General features: G+C 27.1%; 3 protein-coding genes across 10 annotated transcripts; 2 read left to right on the top strand and 1 right to left on the bottom strand.

The window, feature by feature from the left end:
• Positions 1–47: 47 nt before the first annotated feature.
• On the bottom strand, positions 48–5,555 carry LOC111030498 (15-hydroxyprostaglandin dehydrogenase [NAD(+)]-like). Of its 2 annotated transcripts, none has more exons than XM_022310025.1 (6): positions 5,420–5,555; positions 1,358–1,490; positions 1,133–1,245; positions 751–918; positions 427–608; positions 48–320 (listed from the first exon to the last, which is right to left on the bottom strand). In XM_022310025.1, exons 1-6 carry the CDS (start codon positions 5,531–5,533, stop codon positions 203–205), a joined length of 828 nt encoding a protein of 275 aa, XP_022165717.1. In that variant the 5' UTR covers positions 5,534–5,555; the 3' UTR covers positions 48–202. The 2 variants fall into 2 exon arrangements, with proteins under 2 accessions (XP_022165717.1, XP_022165718.1); XM_022310026.1 differs by lacking the exon at positions 5,420–5,555 and adding an exon at positions 1,921–2,757 and having other exon boundaries at positions 1,358–1,477.
• Positions 3,003–12,349, top strand: LOC111030495 (esterase FE4-like). 7 transcript variants are annotated; one of them, XM_022310021.1, is made up of 8 exons: positions 3,003–3,296; positions 8,303–8,488; positions 9,000–9,276; positions 9,576–9,958; positions 10,584–10,749; positions 11,026–11,213; positions 11,330–11,598; positions 11,972–12,349. In XM_022310021.1, the coding sequence occupies exons 2-8, from the start codon at positions 8,309–8,311 to the stop codon at positions 12,168–12,170; spliced, it is 1,662 nt and encodes a 553-aa protein (XP_022165713.1). In that variant the 5' UTR covers positions 3,003–3,296; positions 8,303–8,308; the 3' UTR covers positions 12,171–12,349. The 7 variants fall into 7 exon arrangements, with proteins under 7 accessions (XP_022165713.1, XP_022165714.1, XP_022165710.1 ...); XM_022310022.1 differs by lacking the exon at positions 3,003–3,296 and adding an exon at positions 3,338–3,649; XM_022310018.1 differs by lacking the exon at positions 3,003–3,296 and adding an exon at positions 5,819–5,907.
• Positions 12,350–13,955: 1,606 nt separating this feature from the next.
• LOC111030497 (esterase FE4-like) lies at positions 13,956–20,303 on the top strand. The gene is made up of 8 exons (XM_022310024.1): positions 13,956–14,493; positions 16,365–16,553; positions 16,647–16,920; positions 17,040–17,422; positions 18,081–18,246; positions 18,615–18,802; positions 18,908–19,176; positions 20,096–20,303. Exons 2-8 carry the CDS (start codon positions 16,365–16,367, stop codon positions 20,262–20,264), a joined length of 1,638 nt encoding a protein of 545 aa, XP_022165716.1. The 5' UTR covers positions 13,956–14,493; the 3' UTR covers positions 20,265–20,303.
• Positions 20,304–20,407: the final 104 nt, after the last annotated feature.

The raw sequence follows: 20,407 nt of genomic DNA, 5'->3' as shown, positions 1-20,407 counted from the left end.
GTAGAATATTGTCTTCTATGAGTTAAAAAAAAAATAATCAAACTTGGTTGATTTTACTGAACTTATGATTAACATTCCCGTATAGACTTTATTTTTGTGGAAAAAATAACATTGACACCTGGAGCCTTAATGTTTCAATTAATTATTTTATCATGATCATTAGTAGGTGTTTGGAAAATTAAAATTCAATTAGGAGTAATAATTAGTATTGAGTGGAGAAATGTGTACGTCTCGGAGGCTCTTCATTTTCGGTTATCCAAACGTCTCCATTTTTGCCGTTTTTCATAACGTGAAGAAATGCAGCTTTATAGTAATCAGTGCTGTAATACAAATTTTCAAATGTTTTAACTTTTTTTTAAAGTTTTTTTTTAGTAGGTATCTACTACGAATAACACACTAACATAATCATGTGATCAGATGAATTACCTCTGTAGTATTAGAATTCTATTTGGATTAGGGGTTTCTTCACCACTCGTAATCAAGTCCTTAATTTCTTGCTGTAATGCGTTTTTCCCTTCAATGTTGTTTTCAAATCCGTCAAACGTACCGCCAGGACAAATGGCCATGACTCTTATTTTATTTCCGGTCGCCTTCGAATTAAACGGACACTTGAAACATACAAAAATTTGGCTAATATTATAATTTATATAAAAAAATTAAAATAAGAGCTCCTATACTCATAAGTCTTAACATAAGAATATTTAATACATGTTCATATTCCTGTCATCAAAATATTCACGGTATACTCACTCCAATAGATTTTGTGAATTCGATAACAGCTCTTTTGGTCGATTGGTACATGGGCAAGACGGTGTTGGATAGTCCAACTATTGACGCTACATTAATGACTGCAGACTTTTTGTCTTCTTTGTTTTCAATGTATTTAAGACCTAGCATGGTACCTCGAACTACTGCTTTCTATAATGCGTAGGTATAAAAACATTTAATTAATACTTTGAATAGATTCTTGTGTACAAAATAACAAAATATTAGAATTTTTTCTGTTATGTTTCTCGATTATCCTCAATAATAATATAACTGCTTATTGAACTAAATAAAAAAGCTCATGGCAATAAAAAAATATTACTGGTGTACGATTTATGTATACATAACTTTTTACTTGGTTACTTACGTAATTTAAATCGATGGCTAGCTCCCAAGAAGTCATATACTTGGTCATGATACCAGCATTATTGACAACAATGTTTATTTTTCCAAATCGCTCAATAGTTTTCTTAAAAGAATCTAAAAAAATGTATATAAAAAAATTTTAAATGTGAAAATGTTCTGAATTTTGTATAAATTGTAATTTGTTATGTTTAAACTACATACCCAATTTATAGATATGATTATTTACCTTCGAATTCGATTTCATTGGTAACATCACACTTTATGAATATTAATCTACTTTTTGAAGATAATTTGTATTTGATTTCTAATTCACTGATCGCATTATTTCCTATTTCTTTGTTAATATCTATTAACGAAACCTTTAAAAGTAATTATAATGATAATGTTTCTTGTGAAATTATATTTTTGAATAATTATGATGCCTATTTATGTACTTGGCAAAAATATGTTTAAAACTATCTATCATAATGAAAAGTGATTAAATTAGGCACTAATTATTTTAAAAATTAATCAAATTTTTAAGGGCATTGCAAATGTTTCAGTCACTTTTTTTTGAAAACACACGACACATATTCATTTATTTATAATATATAAACGCCGAACCTGCAATTTTAAATTAACAGATTAAGTTTAAAATTAATAGATACAACAATAATATAATAATACAAATACACACAAAATTAGAACATATGGAAAAACACAACATAATATAAACTAAATGGTAATACCTTAATTTAGTAATAAAAACAATGATACAACATATTTAAAACAATGATATTATTCAATTACCCATTAAAATCAAAATTAAGATTGTTCAGATTACGAAGCATTCTGTGTAAGGGGTGATTATGTCCGTGTAATGTATTGTGAGTTGGAACTTGGAAAAGAGCGTGATTTCTGAAGAAGAAGGAAGTGATACGAAAACATATTTTAGAGAGGTGATCGGGTGCATCTATGGTGCCACCTATGACCGAGGTTATAAAGCGCTCATCAGCATCTTGTCGACGATGATTGTTAACTATCAACGAGTATAGCTTTGTATAATAACGACAACTGTTTCATAAGAAACTGCATTACAAGCAGTTCAGAAAAACTATGTATACTAATGAAATTTAAAAAATATTTGGATTTTATTCAAACTTTGGACCTTTACATTTTTTTTTATTGATTTTGACCTACAATTTTTATATTTATAACTTAGTATATCGTACCTTAATATTCTATTAATTTTTCAGATGTTAGGTGTTTTGAAATTGTGAGTCTTACCATTAAGTTTAAAGTTATAACTATGTATTAAACCAATCAGAAATACAACCCTTGCTTAGAAACCTTGAGGATTATTTTTCAGTTACGAGTTACGACACGTACGCAGACCGCTGACCGCGACAGGCAATTGTGTAGTGCGACTTTCAATGATTTTCCCAGTTGTGATTTAATACATTGTAAAATCGCATCAAAAGTTGCTTGCATGTATTCTGTTGACACACTGCAGTAAACGCAGCTGTTCATCATGACTTCACCCAAAGCTTTTTATAACTATTTATTAGCTCAGTGTGAATTTAGCTTTTACGCGATGTGTTTGCATAACACGTTTTCGGGCCAACCATATAGTTTATACTATACTTATATTATATACGTATATATACCAAGTGTATATATATATATTAATTTAACATAAAATACTCATTATTACAACAAAAAAAGTATTTATGTTTTTGAAAATATTTTTTACATAATTTTTAATTTTATATGTGGATAAAACTATCTTAACAATGTTACTTTTAACTCCTATAAATCATGAACAAAATTTTTTTTTAAATACCTAATTTATACATTTAGAAATAATGAGTGTTAAATAATAAAAAAATCACCTGGTTTATATTTTCGATGTATTGTTATCTGTCTTTCCGGCCTTATCGTTATAGATTGTATTATTATCTTATTGTTATATACTGCAATGAGTTCAAAGTCGAAAAATTAACTACACAATTAACTTGCCTATGGTCTTAGTGTCTTCTATATTAGTATAGTGTGTGTTTTAAAATCATAGACGTATATATGCGCACATAGTACTGTATGGGTGTTGTAATATGGTGGACGCATACTTGTGTCCATGGTTAAAAAAAATAATGGTGTGCTAACATCCTTTTAACAAAAATAAGAGTGTAAGAATCCAAATTTTTTAAAAACATTTTATTATAATTATAATTATTTCTTTTTGGTGTGGCCATATGGATACTTAAAATATTTATATAATAGTGTTGAATTACGATTTAAGTTACCGAAAACATGATTATTGATAACAATGATAATACTTAATCTTATTATAATATTACATCATCAATGTGAACTGTGCGACGTACAAACGTTATTTATCTATATATTTGGCTTAAAAATCGTAAAGAAAAAACCTCCAATCGTCGTCAAAACAAAATAATTTACAGAAAAGAGGGGTCATTTCAGAAGACTGCATACGCAATGACTATTCCTGCCAATTGAAAATATTTAATGCGGACAAGTAAAATAATATTTATTGATTGATTTCAGCTAAATCAATTGAAATTACCAAATTACAATAAATTACATTAAACACACACCCACAAATCTAAATTATATTCGAACTATAAAAAGGGGGGAATAAGTAACCACTCTAATATATTATATTATTCTGTACAGTGGGAGTCGGGTTGACTTCGTCATTGAGTAAGTTATTGTAGTAGATGTGTTAATTTTGAATTGAATGATAAATCATTATAATATTATATGCTTACCCATAAAAAACGATTCTGAGAGGAGACGGTCTGTCAGCCTATTATTGTTATTTTATTTATGAACAAATTTAAGGTTATGTATTATGTATAATTATCATAATATAAATATATTAATTCATTATTATATTATTTACTTTTTTTTTTAGTAATACGGAATTAACTATAAATAAGCAATAGCAAAAAATTGATCTCAAATTTTCAAAATCAATAGGACTTTACAATTTAATCTAATAACAATATGTAAACTAGTTGTATATACAATGTAACCATACTTTTACTTTTAATGTTGTACTGTCTATAAAAAAATATTTATAAATGCTGTAACCCAATTTAAATTGTAACTAATGGTCATAGTAGCCGGGCTTATAAGATCAATAAAAAAATAAAAAAAATTCATCTAAATGTTTTGAAAATGTCATTGTGTACTTATATAAAATAGGATCGTATACGCGTAAACATTTTAAATCCCTATATTTTGGAACTACAACTACTAATATCTAAAACTGAAATATTTATTCTTTGTTTAAATGTCAAATTTCGTCTAAATTTGAACTTCAAATATTTTAATGAAAGTCTGTATTCATATATTATTTGGTTTCGGTATGAACTTATATGAGAAGCCTTGTATTAAATTTTTAAGCCCTTACTATAAAAATAGAATATTAAATTGCTATACATTTTAATTTAAAAATAATTTGTACATTTCCAAGACTTTGTCAAAATTTGAAATTCAATTAATGCTTATAAAAAAAATTGTGGCTATAAATAGTTTAAAATTTTTAAAAGAAGAACTTTTTATGGAATCCTGTATTCAATTTTCAATCTTTTTGACCAAGCTTTAAAAAGCTTTCTCAACACTTAAAGAAAAAACGACTAAATATTTCAACAATTTTAAAGTCTATAAATAGCTTAAATTGATCATAAAACATTTTATTGAGGATAAAAACTAACAATTTTAGTAACAGTGGATTTTTTCAATCTTCCACAATCATTAAGTATTTGAGTACAACAAAAAACTAAACATTTTTAACTAGAAAATATTTTTTTATCCATTAATCTAATTTCAGACACTTATACAACATATGCATTATGAATTTTTAACGAAAAATAATTTGTAAATTTTCGTGATTTTCGAGATCTTGACGAATTTTAACAACAAACGCCCATAAAAAGTTTTTGTAGATTTACGCACAACTTTTTTTTTTAAATCCAGTCTAAGCATCTCACGAGGATCTTGTATTAAATTGTCAATCTTGTTGACAGGGAAAAATGATTTTTAACGACATTTATTGAACAAACTGTAAATTTTGAATGTCTATAAATAATTCAATAATAGTTAATTTTGAAAACTATAATAATATGATGTATAGAAAACGTTCGTATATAAACATTTAATGACATTTTCAAGTGTCTACACGGTTATAATTTTTTTCAGTTGTAACAAAATAACAAAACCGTATTTATAAATCCGGTTAAAATATGATTATATTGGTATTACTTATTAGTTTGTTACTTACATATGCACCGCTTTTTAGCAGCTCGTCGACGATTGCGAGACCCATTCCTTGACCACCGCCCGTCACCAGTGCTACAGTTCCATGCAATTCACCATTTGAACTTTGGGTGTTCATCGCAATATAGTTTTAGGCAGTGCCGAAATTATAAATGTAACAGACAAACTTTTGGTCTCTCAAACTCTAAGAGAAGAATTGGAGTTATTTAAAGTATCAAAAAAACAATGTTGTTTAAATAAATTTATAAATCTTCTACGTCTTTAATGATATTACTACCTTTAATACTTCTGAATGTTTTTAAGTCGCTTTGTCCCTTCACTCTTGACGGAAGCAATTATAGTTTTTCGACTGCATCTTCATCAATCATCATCAAATTTACTATTGGGATTTAATCAATTTCATTCTACGCTTCACAAAAATATTAACTGTTATCATAATATTGACCTGTGAGTTAATATTGTGTTGGGCATTACTTTTGATTTATTATCTCTGTAAGTTGATCCCATTCGTCATTCTATTCACTATTGTTATCATAAGAAATATACAACCCACATACATAAATGAAATTATTTTTCTCTTTATTTTTATTATTTTTAACTTGTAGCAGCACGTTCTACTGTCCTATACAAAAATATAAAATTACTCTTGATACAATAATCAATATTTACTGATAAATACTGTTCTACTTTAAACATTTTAGCAAGTAAGACGCATTTAAGGCCAGAATTCTGGAGCGGGGCATAAAGCAGCTAACAAATTTAGGGGCAACAAGTTAAAAATATAACGTTGTAATGTAATGTGTCTTACCCACACAATACTGGTGAGGGAGAGTTGCTACTATGTGAGGGGCGTTGTTCAAACTTACTATTCATGGTTATAGTCTATTATTTCAAAATTTTCACCATTCTATTGTAAAATGAGTCCATTAGGTGATACTAGGAATTATTTTCGTTAATATACTCGCTTGAAATAGTTCAATAAATAGGATTCAACATCTCTATATTAGATACCTACCTAGAACCAAATTTCTTAGTTAAATTTAAAATTATAAGAGGTTAAATTTTACAAACAGATTATTACGTTTTTATTTAATTCATTTTATAATTTTAAACAAATTTAAAAAATAAAACAATAGCAATTTAATTGGGTATTAAAAAAATGATTTTGTTCCGATTTTCCCAGTGAATTACTGCTTTTAATCTAAAAGCTAAAATGCTTGTACAAACAATAGCTAATAAAAATGGTGGTTTTCAAGTAAAAAATTTCAGTTTTTAAATAATTTAAAATCGTGACCAAACTCCCTCTAATGGTATAAAAAATCCAAGTATTTTAAAATGTGTTTTTTAAGTAAAGTGGATACGGTCTGTTGACTATCACCCTATGTCAAGTATATTACATTTTTTTTTAAATATTGCTATTAAAGTAATTTATTTTTGTTTTAGTAGTATGGTAGGTCGTTTTAATTTTTGGCGAAAACATTGCAATTATTATAGAAATAGTATTTAATTATTAGTGTATATATCACCCTATTACATGATTGTTTTTAATTTTTGAATCGATACCATCTGACTGTTGAATAGTGTGATTAGGTTCAAGTAATTGCTTAAAATGCATGTAAATATTTTTAAAATGTCATCGCGTATAGTAAAGCTTATAAATTCATAATACACAATACACATAATAGTTACAACTTTTAAGTTCTCGCATTTTTCAATCTTTTATTTTTTTGAATTACAACAAAAAACTAAAATTGATATTCTTTATTTAAATATGTAATTTTTAAATTACAAATTTCCAAATTTGTACTTGGAATGTCTATAAAAAAATCAAGACTATTAAATATATAGTCTAAATAAATAAGAGAATAAAATATAAATATATTTTTTGGTTCCAGTATAAACTACTTATGAATTAAGTTATGAGGAATCTTATATTCAATTTACAAGACTTTAAAAATCAATCTTTTTATCAATTTTTAACTTCAATATTATTTGCAAATTTTCGTAATTTTAACGAATTTTCCATAATTATTAATTTTTTTAACGAGTTTGAAAGTAACTGTTGTAAATTATTGTTTTAATTATTATTTTGTGCCTCTTATTTTGGCCGCCGGATAGCGCAACGATCTAGCTTTTGGCTAACTCGGTCGGCTGAACAATCCGACGGAGGTGGTTTGTGGAGGAGTAAGTCTAGGCATTTGGCAGTGTTTGAGTTCCCACACGTTAGTAGGGATGAACTGTGCTTTAGATGAACTTGAAGTGATTAACTAGTGTTGTTTAAATAAGGAAAAGTTGATAGTTTTAGTTAAAATAATTGAAATATTTCTAATTAAACGTTATAGAGCAAAATAGTTTTTTTTAAACATTTAATTTTTGTACAATTTCAATAAATAATTGTGGTATGTATAGGAATAATTGACAGTGTTTATAGATGTAAATGTATTTGTTTGACTTATAATTTGTTCATTCTTATACTTAAAATACATGGGTTATTAAAAATATTCAGATTTACTCAGGTAATCAGGTAGGTTAGCTTTTAATGAGCTCTTGAATTATTTTGGTTTTTTTTTAAAGTTGTAAAATAATTGAATGTTATAACTTATAGTTTTATATAATAAAAAAGTATTACTACTGTTTATAATGTTATAGTATAATATAAGAGAATTGTAATAGTAAATTATAAATAATAATGTCATATCATAATTCATTTTTAATGAGAGGTAATATTATATTATTTATTTAAGGTAATAAGTTATTTAATATTTATTTATTATGCAATTATTATAAATAATAGGTTTATGCTTTATGTACAATGTTTATGAATGATCAATAATATATCAATATATTCGCAATACACTATACAACACAATTATTATTGTTCATTTAGATCAATATGAGATGTATTTATATCACATGGATACTTTTTTTAAAATTGGTGTGCTGTGAAATAGAGGTCAGAATTGCTGATGGAATTCTCAAAGGACAAGTTCTGCAGTCGAGAGATGGACGGACTTATTATTCTTATATCGGTATACCATATGCAAAACCACCAATTGGGGATTTAAGGCTTAAGGTATTAACACTGAATTTAATATTTATAATATTAATATGCTATATGCCCAAAACGTGAAATTACTATTTTAAATTTAGAATTGCTCTCATGAAATGTCGAATTTTATATTTAATTGTCTAGGTAAGTTTTTGTCGTTGTCGATGTAAATATATACATTTTTATTGAAATTGAGTGACGACACATTCTACTAACAATAGTCCTCGTAGAACTTATTATACAATTATACTTGGGATTTTTTTTAGTATTAATTTCTATTAATTATAATACCACACAATAAGTATATCGAATGCATTATTTAAAATGATTTTCAATAAAAAAAAAAAAATAAACAATTACGGTCGGAATTTTGTTTTTGACAAACACATTTAAAAAAGGGGAAACTTTTTCTAGTTATTAAATATAAGCTGGAAAACCGTTACTGTCCTACCAAAATGGTGACTTCTGATCATATAACCCCCAAGTTGAAATTGTTGCATCCATCTCGTTGCATTGTATTTTAAATGTATTAAAGGCACCACAACCAGTCGAACCTTGGAACGGGACATTAGATGCCTCGAAAGAATCTAACAAAATATGCATTCAAAAAAATGTCGCTGATAGTCACGAAGATTGTTTGTACTTAAATGTGTTCACTCCAAAAGTTGATAAAAAGTTTTTACCAATAATGTTTTGGATTCACGGTGGCATGTTTTCTCGTGGAAATGGAGGGCCTGGTTCACACGGGCCTGAATATTTTATGGACAAAGATGTGATATTAGTTTCTATAAATTATAGACTCGGTGTATTAGGTAAGTCATAGGGATATATAAGGGTGGAATTTCATCTTTGGCAGTTAAAATATTTTCATACTATTAAAAAAATCATTTATTTCCTAGGTATACTTACGTATTAATTAATATTATTTTTAGTATAATAGAAATGTATAATTTTAAAATGTTCATGATTTAATTAAAAAATTAAAAAATATATATTTACGCATAAAATGTTTTTGTCACACATTTATTTTGAACAGTTGAAACAAGTTGAACAAAAAAATACAATTTGATGTGTATTTTAGTAATTTTTCAATTAATTTGTGCTCCTAAAGGGTTTTTTAGTACCGAGGATGATGTGATGCCCGGAAACTATGGAATGAAAGATCAAGTAATGGCGTTACGTTGGGTACAGAAAAACATCGTTCATTTCAATGGTGATCCTAGTCAAGTGACAATATTTGGCGAAAGTGCAGGAGGTGCTAGTACAGGATTTCATATGTTATCACCAATGAGCAAAGGTCTTTTCCATAAAGTTATACTTCAAAGTGGTAGTCCGGTTTGTAAATGGGCTGTTTCACCTATTGGACTTCCTCGTAAACGCGCACACGCTGTAGCCGTTATTGCCGGCTGTAATTTCAATACTTCCGAAGACATATTGCGATGCTTGAGAAAACTTCCAGCCGACTATATTATCGATCTACAAAACAGATTATATGTAAGTGTAAAATTAAATTAAGCTATAAATTTCATGAATTATTTTTTTTCCATTGTTTTATTTTTCCCATGAAAATATGCAGATATATTTTAATACAATGAAAAACTCCAAGTAATAGAAATCAAAAAGAAATAATTTATATTTTATAAATTATAATTTAATAATGACATTCTCTACGGTTTTTAACTTAGATATTATACAGTGTTACTCACGGAAAACAGAAGATTTTGTTTAAGCAGTACATCTACTTGGTTAGTTAAAACATTTTTTGATTATTTTATTAGATAATCACATGTCATTCGAGTTTTAGAATAACGTCAATCTATCTTGTTCATAACACGATGCAGGTTTGTAGTTTGTTCATAAAGTTGAGGTGAACGAGTTATAGCGTGTTCCTCAGAATTGCACCATATGCACATTTTTAGGGTTCCTGTACAAGTGGGCCAGGTGATTTCTCCATGTAACTGTCTAATAAAATATTAAAATAAAATGATTTTAAATCAAAAAATTATAGAGTAGGTGCTGCTTATTCAAAACTCATTCTTTTTCTGTGATCTACTCAGTAAAAAATGTAAGTTCTATAAAGTTTGTCGGTTAAATGTTTAATGTTTGGTCTATTTTTAAGGCGTGGCTTTCACATCCGTGTATACAGTTTAATCCTGTCGTCGAAAATTGTAATTCTGGTCAAGAATCATTTCTCTGTCATCATCCTGTATACGATTTTAAGCAAGAGTCGTTTGTACCTGCTATTGTTGGTCTGAATTCAGCTGAAGGTGGTCTGTTTGTGGCTTGTAAGTTACATTGTTAACTATTCATTATAATACACAAAACATCACATATTTATGAAATAGATTAGATTAGATTTTTTCCTACTATGATTGTGGATTGCTTATCATAAATTACTCCAGGAAGGTATAAAATGTAATAATTAAAACATTTAAAATATTTTTTAGGGCATACAATTTTGCCCCTCCCTTAATTATTGATAATACTGAAAATCCATCAATCAATTCTTGACTTTTGATTGATTATCGTACATGACGTGTTTATATTTTCTGTTGGCGCAGCACTGTACAACAGCACTTCTTTGATATATACTGAATTCCAGACGTATTTTAATCGTATACTGTCAATTATGCTATTTTATGACCACTACACAAGGCCGGAAGATTTAGACGAAATCGGGGAAAGAGTGTTGAAAGAATATTTTCCATCAGGAAGATTGGACGACAATACTCATTCGAATGCGGTTAACGTAATAAACTCAATACTGTATAAATATAACAACTGAAGAGATATTTGCATTTTAATATTTATGTATGCAAATGTATAACTTATATATATATATTTATATGCGATTTATGATTTCAGATGATAGGCGATGGATGTTTTACTCACTGCATTGTTGATATGGCGAAAAAATTGTCTTCTCCAGTCTACAGTTATTATTACGATTATCAAAATGAGTTTTCATATAACAAACTATTTGGCTCATGTGAAAAAAGTCTAGGAGTCACTCACGGGGATGAACTAAACAGTCTGTTTAAAAAGAGTAGTTTAAATCCAAACGATTTAAACGCGGACGATCTCAAAATCTCCAGACTAATGGTCAATATTTGGTATAGATTTGTGACTTCTGAGTAAGTACCTAATTAGGTAGTACCTACATTTAAATGTACTCGTTGAATTCCTATTTTATTATTATCATTATTAGATATTTCAATGTGCAATTAATATTGAATACTAAGTATGAATGTTTGATTTATGTTCTTTTAATCCACAAATTCTAGTCCCATGGGCTTATGGCTAGGGTATCGTTAAAAAAATTTAATTTAAAATCAATTATGTTTTATTAATGATACGTTATAGTATTTTTACTATCAGGTTGACCATTTTAGAAATAAAAACCATATTTTATGTTTTTCAAAGATATGAGTAAACTCTTTGTAGGAATCATGCTTATTCTACAATTAGTATGTATTTCGTAAATATATAGGAATAAATATTTTTCAGAACTCCTACTATTGACGGAACAGACACCGGGACTGTTTGGCCAATTTTTACTTACAATACAAACTTTAGCGTTTTACACATTGATTCTGCACAACCATCAATCATACAAAATCCCTTCGACGAGAAATATAAATTCTGGAACCAACTACCTTACAATTTTCATCTAAATCAACCGATGTCACGAAAAACTGAACTATAGTTTTATCATCATATATATTGGAAATTGGATTTGTATAAATATCGAGTGAATAGGTCGTAGGGGTAACACTTTCAAGTTTAGAACATTCAACAATACATATTATAAGCTATTATATTTAAAAAAAAACTGTTTTAATTATTTATATTGGACATAATAAATTATAATCTAGTCATATTTAATTGTTATTCTATATTTTAATAGGTAACATCAGTGTTTACCATGTTATCATTTCATACTTGTTAGTTATTTGTAGTTTTTATAGGTACATATTCAGTAGGCATCCTCTCATATTGTATTTCCTCTAGTACATACGTATAAAAAACTAGGAATTAGAATTATTTGGTGGTGTGATCTGAGTGAATATTTATTGTACTTACATTCTATTCATGCAATTGGTAAATTATTATTGTTGGTTCATCTTTTTTTATGTTATCAGAATTGTATAGCCACACTCAGATAGAAGCATTTTTTTTTTGAAATAATAAATGTCATAATCGTAGTGTTTAAGATGTGCAGACCTATTTAATATTTAATTAATTTAAACACTATTTTACTTGATAAACGTAAATATTATGTAATAATACTAGCTGATCCCGCGCATTTCATGCCCGTTGAAAATGCTAAATCTATACATGAGACTCTCTTGTGTTAATGCGAGCAATATATTATGAGGTAGGATATTATATTATATTATATTATACTATTATTATCGTACCCCACGCTAGGTAAATACTCTATATGAATAATATTTTTTATTTTGACTGTGCATACGCCAATGAGCGGCTATAAGTGCGACTCAACCATCTTAGCAAGCAATTTGTGAAAATTCGATTAGTTATTAGTTAATTTTTACCAACAATTAATGTAACACCATTGATAATGAATATTAATAATAGTTTCTCAGAAAAAATTAACTGTTTTTTTTTGCTAAAATAAATATTATTATTGTTATTATATATTATTCCACGTCGATACCAACCTGTCTAGACGCATCTGTGATTGTCGAGTTTGAATGTTATTTATTTTCAGTCAACGACAATTTCTTACTAAAAAAGTTATAGGTATAACATTTACACGTTTATTTAATTAATTATAACTTAATACTCATTTTTTATTGACAAAAGAGGTACTAAAACCTTCAGCAGAGTGTCAGGTATAACAGTAAAAAAATGTCAGCCAAATCCGTTCAGTAGTTTTCTCGGTTAGAGCGGTCGTAGAAAACTCCTTACAATTTTATATAATAGCATAGATTATTTAATAAAAAGCATTTGCTAGATTCTATGGGAAATTCCAGAGTTGTGTAGAAAATATGTCTTTTAGAATGTACCTATAATTTTTTATCGTCTAGTTCGAAATCATAAATCTATCAAACATATTCTGCCGGACAAAGTTTATCCTTTGTGATTATAACTTAGGAGATTATCATACATCATGATTAATAAACATTTTACTATATGCGATATAGTTATATGAATTATATGATGTGAAACTACTTCAATATTTTTGTTAAAAATTGAAATTAAAGGGAAAACCGACAGTATTAATTTCATATATTGTGTAAAAAATATATTATTCACCACCAGAGTTAAACATTTAAGGTACCTACACCTAATTTTTTGGAGAGAATTTTTTATTAATAGATTCAATAAGATACTCAAATAATATATTTTTTATCTGTGTTTGTACAAATAATTTAAATATCTACTCAAGTTATATGAGCATGTTAAATATTACCATATTCAAAAATGGCCTTATCTTGTTTTAGACTTTAAATATCGTAAATATTGTTAATTGCTTAGCCGACAATGTTCTTGACTTGAAGTTTGATATAAAGGTCTAAGGTCGATTGTGAATTAATTTTTGTTTCTAATACTCAAGCTAACAAATAATAACACAATTCTCTATGTTGCGCATGGGTTAAAGAGGGAAAACCAATAGTGCGCTGACATCCTCTTAAGAAATACACTAAATTATTGTTACCTGTAGTTGATGAACAGTTAAGGCGAGACATGTGATTAATGTTGTTAAACGTTCACTGTGTAATCATCAGTAGGTACCTTTAGTCATTTCAATTGTCATAATATGGCAAATTGGTTAATTTTAAATATCGCTGTTAATTAATATTATAGTTTAAACATTTGGTTTGTTATTTTATATAATAAGTGAAATCGGTAAAACACCTTATCTTCCGATTTTAGACTTTGGGCGGAATTTATTGTGAAGTAACTAAAAAAAAATAACGTTTATGAAGATATACAAGCAATATAAATTCAATTATCAATAATATCGGCAAAAATCATTTCATTTCAGAACACACATAGAGGTAATACTTAGATATTATATTTTATTATTTCATAATTTTAATATTATTAGTTTAATTCTTATAATTTTACTATATATTCTAAGTATATAAATATAAATATAAACAATATATAATTTAAATGTTGTATACGTCCAGTTTAAATGTTTAACTTGGTAATTTTTTTTTTTGTAATATTACTAACCAAATTGCGTGTAGGTAATATATCAATACTTTTTCATTTTTTTTTATACGTTTTCTATAATATTTGTATTTTTAAATACATTTGTGCTTCCAATAATAAAAAATAATTATTTAATGTATACTACTGTACCATATTCTCTTTAGAATAATTGATTTAAAATTGTAATCTGTACTTAAGACACATTATTAATTTAGAGTGACTTGTACTTGTATGTGGTTAAAATTTATTGATTAACACTTTCTCAACCCTAAATATAAATATTAAGTATCTTGTATAATTATAATATGTACATTATTGTAGATACAATGCTGAAATATTTATTTCATCATTATGAATTGATCACGTTATGATTTCATTTTACAATTCTGTTCATACCCTGTTTGACTAATGTCAATCAGACAGAAGTTCATATTAATTATTTTTAAAATTAAGTCGCGTCTTAAATATATGTGATATATATTCCAACATATTTGGTAGGTACTGTTTTAATAATTATAAAACGCCTGATAAAGAAAGTAGTGTACGAACTGTGTATACAATATCACCTTTACATTATACAATATATTAGTGGATAACTGATAAAGTCCTTCTTTACTAATATAATATACTATGACGTAATTGTCGAGCTATAATTATTTGTATGCTGAAAGCTAATAGAAAAAAAACGACTGATTATAGTGACCTTGGAATTTTACTGTAATAGTATATAACAACAACAGTTTTCTGTTTCGTTTCATGTATTTATTGATAATTAGTGTTCAATTGATAACTTGAAGTTCAAACGATACTTAAGTATTTATGTCACCGATCAAAACTCAGCGTCTTATTACTTTATTCTTATTATTACTTATTTATTCAAGAGTAAGGACCCAATTACATACGATTAATTATTTAATACATAGAAATATAGTATTAATAAACATTTGGAAAAACTAACTACCCACATTATACTTAACTATTATAATAAAATGAAAAATCAACAGAATTTTGTACTTTGGTATTCAAAACTATAATGTTGTTATTTATTTTTACAATAATATTATGGAGCTCAAATCGTTAAGACTTTAGGTTCTTTATAAATGACTGAATGCCTACAAATGTTAAACTTAAATTAATAACTTAAAAAAAAAAATATTATATTTTGTTGGAAATACGTGTATATAAGGTTATACATATTTCTTCTTGTTATAAATAATAGTTATTTAGCAATTATTTATAATAGATATAATGTTATAATTTATTCCATTACATATTATTATGATTAAAGTGTTATTTAATTAATTAATTAATGGAATAATTATAATTTTTAAATTTTAGGAAATAATTTATAAAGAAATAAAATAATTTTAATGCAATCAAAATAGAAAAAAATACTCACCATTGGACATGTTTTGCCTATATAATTTAATATTTATGTATAAAGTAATCAAAATGTTATTAACAGAGGCAGGTTACGTTTATTTTACTCATTGTAACTTATTTATTCTTAACCACAATAATCAAATAAAATTAAAAAATGAATCATTGAATATTTCAAAACTTATGGAATCTAAACCTACTATCAAGTGGGCACTTTGTACATGTAGAAATACGTCTCTGTTTATTAAAGACATTTAAAGTTATGGTTTTAATTACTAATGAATACATCAGACCCTAAAATAATACACCTAATAATTTTATAATATTTTAGATGATTATGAAATGGACTTTTATTGCTGTTACGCTGTACTTAGATTTTGTGCGCTGTATACCACAGGAGTTGGAAATAACTAAAGGTGTAATTAAAGGACAAGTTTTGAAATCTCGAAATGGGCGGTGTTATAATTCTTATACCGGAATACCTTATGCAAAGCCTCCACTTAATGAACTTAGGTTTAAGGTATATTATATCAAATTATAAACATGGTCATAATTTGACTGAAACAAATATTTTTTATACAATCATTATTACATGTTGTATTTTTTAATTTAGGCTCCTGTTCCGGTGGAACCGTGGAACGGCATATTGGATGCTACGAAAGAATCAAATATATGTATTCAACAGGGAAGCACGGACGGGCAGGAAGACTGTTTGTATTTAAATGTATATTCTCCAAAAACGAATAAAAAATCGTTACCTGTCATGTTTTGGATTCACGGAGGAGGATTTACTTGGGGCCACAGTAGGTCAGGTATCTACGGGCCAGATTATCTTATGGACAAGGACTTGATATTAGTAACAATAAACTATAGACTTGGTTTATTCGGTTAGTATTTTAAACGTCTTGCAATACTAAATAAATATTGTGGACTTAAAATTTTTTGTCATCATTTTCATAATATTATAAAACTAATAAAAATTAAACGTCTAGTTATAATTGCCCAGGGTTTCTTAGCACTGAAGATGATGTGATACCGGGAAATTACGGATTAAAAGATCAAGTAGCAGCATTACGTTGGGTGCAGGAAAACATTGTTCATTTCAACGGTGATCCCAATCGAGTGACAATTTCCGGCGGAAGTGCAGGAGGCGCTAGCACTGGGTTTCATATGTTATCGCCGATGAGTAAAGGTCTTTTTCATAAAGCCATACTTCAAAGTGGTTCGCCGGTTTGTACGTGGGCCGTCTCACCACCTGGACTTTCTCGTAAACGCGCCCATGCAGTGGCAACTATTTCAGGATGTAATTTCGATACTTCCGAAGACATATTGCAATGTTTAAGACAAGTTCCAGCTCAATATTTGATAGATCTCCACACAAAGTTCTTCGTATGTTATTTATTTCAACAAATATTTTTTAAGCAAAGTATCTGATTATGCATACAGTAAAACTTGTTTTCCCGCATAATACGCTCTTTTGAGTTAATCGCCGCAAGAGCGTCTTAAGCGAGTTTTACTGTAATAAGACAAAATGTAAATATGGTTAAATACTTTGAGTACAATTTACTTAATACAATTTAAAAAAAAATTAATGCCCCTATAAGTCTATAGTTCAAGTGACGTAAGACGTAACAATGTGTTTCGATTTGATGACTTAAATGAGGAATACATAAATAATGTGTTTAGAACCATATAACATTTTAATTGATTTAATTTGAAAGTGGTAGACAAAGAACCAACCGGTAATTTTCATAAAATGAATATAGTATTTATATATATATATATATTCATGTAATATATATATGAAAAAATTAAGAAAAATATTGAAGAAATATGAGTGGTTTTTTTATTAGAACGTTCAGTATAAACTATTACAGTTCAACAATTACAAATTAGTACAATAAGAATATAATATATATAGAGCAACAATTAGATAGGAGAACGATTTAAAAATAACAATAAAAAAAAAAATATGAGTGGTTATTATAGATTAATCTAAGATTCAAATGTTTTTTTATGTTTTATTTAATAAAAAAATTATATTTAGACTTGGATGAATCATCCATTCATTTTATTCAATCTTGTGGTTGAAAACTGTAATTCTGGTCAAGAAGCATTTCTTTGTCATCATCCAATATATGACTTTCATCAAGAATCATTTGTACCGGCTATTGTTGGGTTAAATTCCGCCGAGGGGGGGTTGTTTGTTGCTGGTGAGTTAAACAATAACTATGAATCATAGATAATTATTAAATACTTTTTAAGTACTAATTATGAAACTGAATGAAAATTAATTTTAATATATTTTTCAATAAGTACTTATTATAAATACAAATAATAAATACATTAAAAAAATATTTCAAATACTTAAACATATTTTTTAAATTTGCTGACCCATGATAGCTGCAAGATTTTTAGGCCATGTATCTATTGATAGATAATACAAATATTCGTAATAAATTGTGCAGTGGAATTAATAATGAATATATTTATGATTTATGTAATATATAATATAAATTTCGGTAGAATTAATACAAATATTAATAATATACTTACCTAAATACAAATTGTATTTCCGCAGGTCTGTACAACAATACGTCATTGATAAATCCAGAACTTCGTACGGATTTTAATCGTTTGATATCCATAATATTGACTTATAATTATTACATAAAACCTGAGTACATAGATGAGATTGGAGAGAAAGTGCTTAAAAAATATTTCCCATCTGGAGGTATCGATGATCATACTCACATTAACGCTGTTAAAGTAAGTACAATAATCAATAATATTCTTCAAAACCTTAAATTACTTTATTACTATTTTATATAATCGATGTATATCTATGTATTTATATTTATATCTATATTTCAGTTGTTCACCGATTCAGCTTTTACAGAATGTGTTCTTGACATGGCATATAAACTGTCATCTCCTGTGTATAGTTATTTTTATAATTATCAAAATGAATTTTCTTATAATAAAGCGTTTGGATTATGTGAAAGACCGTTAGGTGTGACTCATGGAGATGAATTAAATAGTATTTTCAAAATGAATAGCTTGAACCCAAATGACTTAAACAAAAAAGACCTCGAAGTTTCGAAATTAATTATTAATATTTGGTATAAATTCATTACAACTGAGTAAGTACATTTGAATTTTGAATTATTTTTAACTAATATTTTAAATATAAAATGAATCATTTCAGATTCTGAGTTAACCACTGAATGTATTGATTTTACAATGATGTGTGTTCTTTAAATTATTATTTTTGTGTCCGTGTACGCTATACTTAGGTTTTTAAAATCCCCGGGATAAAATCAAAAACAAATTTAGGAAAAACAAGGAATTTTTGAGGGAAATCGGGTTTTCATAGAACCGATTTTTGTTTTTGGTGTCACTTTAAAAAAAAATTACCTTAGGTAGATGACATTTTCATAGCATTTTCTGTACACTTTACAATTTTAAAAATATTTTAACTCATGTTGAGTATTTATAGGCATATGAAATTTTCGATTTTATTGGTTTTTTTTAAATTTATGTTGATAGTAAATTTTTTGCTCGGTCAAAAAACTTGAAAACATAATGGAGGGTCCCTCGTAAGTTTTTGAAGGTGTAAATTAAATAAAAAGTTGAGTGAGAATCTTGACAAAAATCGTAAAATCACGAAAAATTGGAAAATTATTTTGAGGCAGATAATCATAAAATCTTTGTTTTTATATTTAAAATTTAAAATTTCAATACAAGATTCCTCATATGTTTGTCTACTTTTATCAAAAAAAAAAAAGTTTCTTCCAGAAAGTTAAATTAAATGTTTATGAGCGATTCAAGTTTAAATTTTTACAACATTGGATATTCACTTGATTATATGTATTTGTTTTAAACAATTAAATTGTTATTAAATTTATTACATATATATCCACCCATGTATCCTACCTATTTTATATTTACCTACATTGTGTTCAACTTCTGATGAATAATAAATTAATTAACTTAACATAATTTAAGATGTGTGCCTTATATTATTTTAGTCAACTCACTACTATTTTTTATACATTACAGTAACCCTACCATCGATGGATTAGAAAATGGTTTACCTTGGCCTACATTTACAGAATCAAACCAATCGGTGATTCTATTCAATTCAAGTCATCCTAGTCTTATTCAAAATCCATGTTTGGATGCCTATACATTTTGGAAAAATGTATATAATTTTATAAACAAAGTCTGATTCCAACAAAAATCCAAACAATAAAATAATCGAACATTTTAAAAATTAACCGATTACACATTTTTTTCCACACTATATTTTGACTATGGTACATTGATACCTAGATAAATCACTAAATTTGGTATTTTTAATTCAAATTACAT

Source organism: Myzus persicae, unplaced genomic scaffold (genome assembly GCF_001856785.1).
Source record: "Myzus persicae strain clone G006 unplaced genomic scaffold, MPER_G0061.0, whole genome shotgun sequence".
NCBI classification, from domain to species: Eukaryota; Metazoa; Arthropoda; class Insecta; order Hemiptera; family Aphididae; genus Myzus; species Myzus persicae.
This window is presented reverse-complemented; position numbering and strand designations above follow the sequence as displayed.

Bases quoted from the DNA above. Each gene is read 5' to 3' on its own strand.
- LOC111030498 (XM_022310025.1), bottom strand. From the start codon at position 5,533: ATGAACACCCAAAGTTCAAATGGTGAATTGCATGGAACTGTAGCACTG. The intron at 609-750 runs GTGAGTATACCG...GTATGTTTCAAG, and splicing joins AATTCACAAAATCTATTGGA to TGTCCGTTTAATTCGAAGGC. The intron at 321-426 runs GTAATTCATCTG...TTTGTATTACAG, and splicing joins AGAATTCTAATACTACAGAG to CACTGATTACTATAAAGCTG.
- LOC111030497 (XM_022310024.1), top strand. From the start codon at position 16,365: ATGATTATGAAATGGACTTTTATTGCTGTTACGCTGTACTTAGATTTT. The intron at 16,554-16,646 runs GTATATTATATC...TTTTTAATTTAG, and splicing joins TTAATGAACTTAGGTTTAAG to GCTCCTGTTCCGGTGGAACC. The intron at 18,803-18,907 runs GTAAGTACAATA...TCTATATTTCAG, and splicing joins CTCACATTAACGCTGTTAAA to TTGTTCACCGATTCAGCTTT.
- LOC111030495 (XM_022310021.1), top strand. From the start codon at position 8,309: ATGAGATGTATTTATATCACATGGATACTTTTTTTAAAATTGGTGTGC. The intron at 10,750-11,025 runs GTAAGTTACATT...CTGTTGGCGCAG, and splicing joins AGGTGGTCTGTTTGTGGCTT to CACTGTACAACAGCACTTCT. The intron at 11,214-11,329 runs GTAATAAACTCA...TTATGATTTCAG, and splicing joins CTCATTCGAATGCGGTTAAC to ATGATAGGCGATGGATGTTT.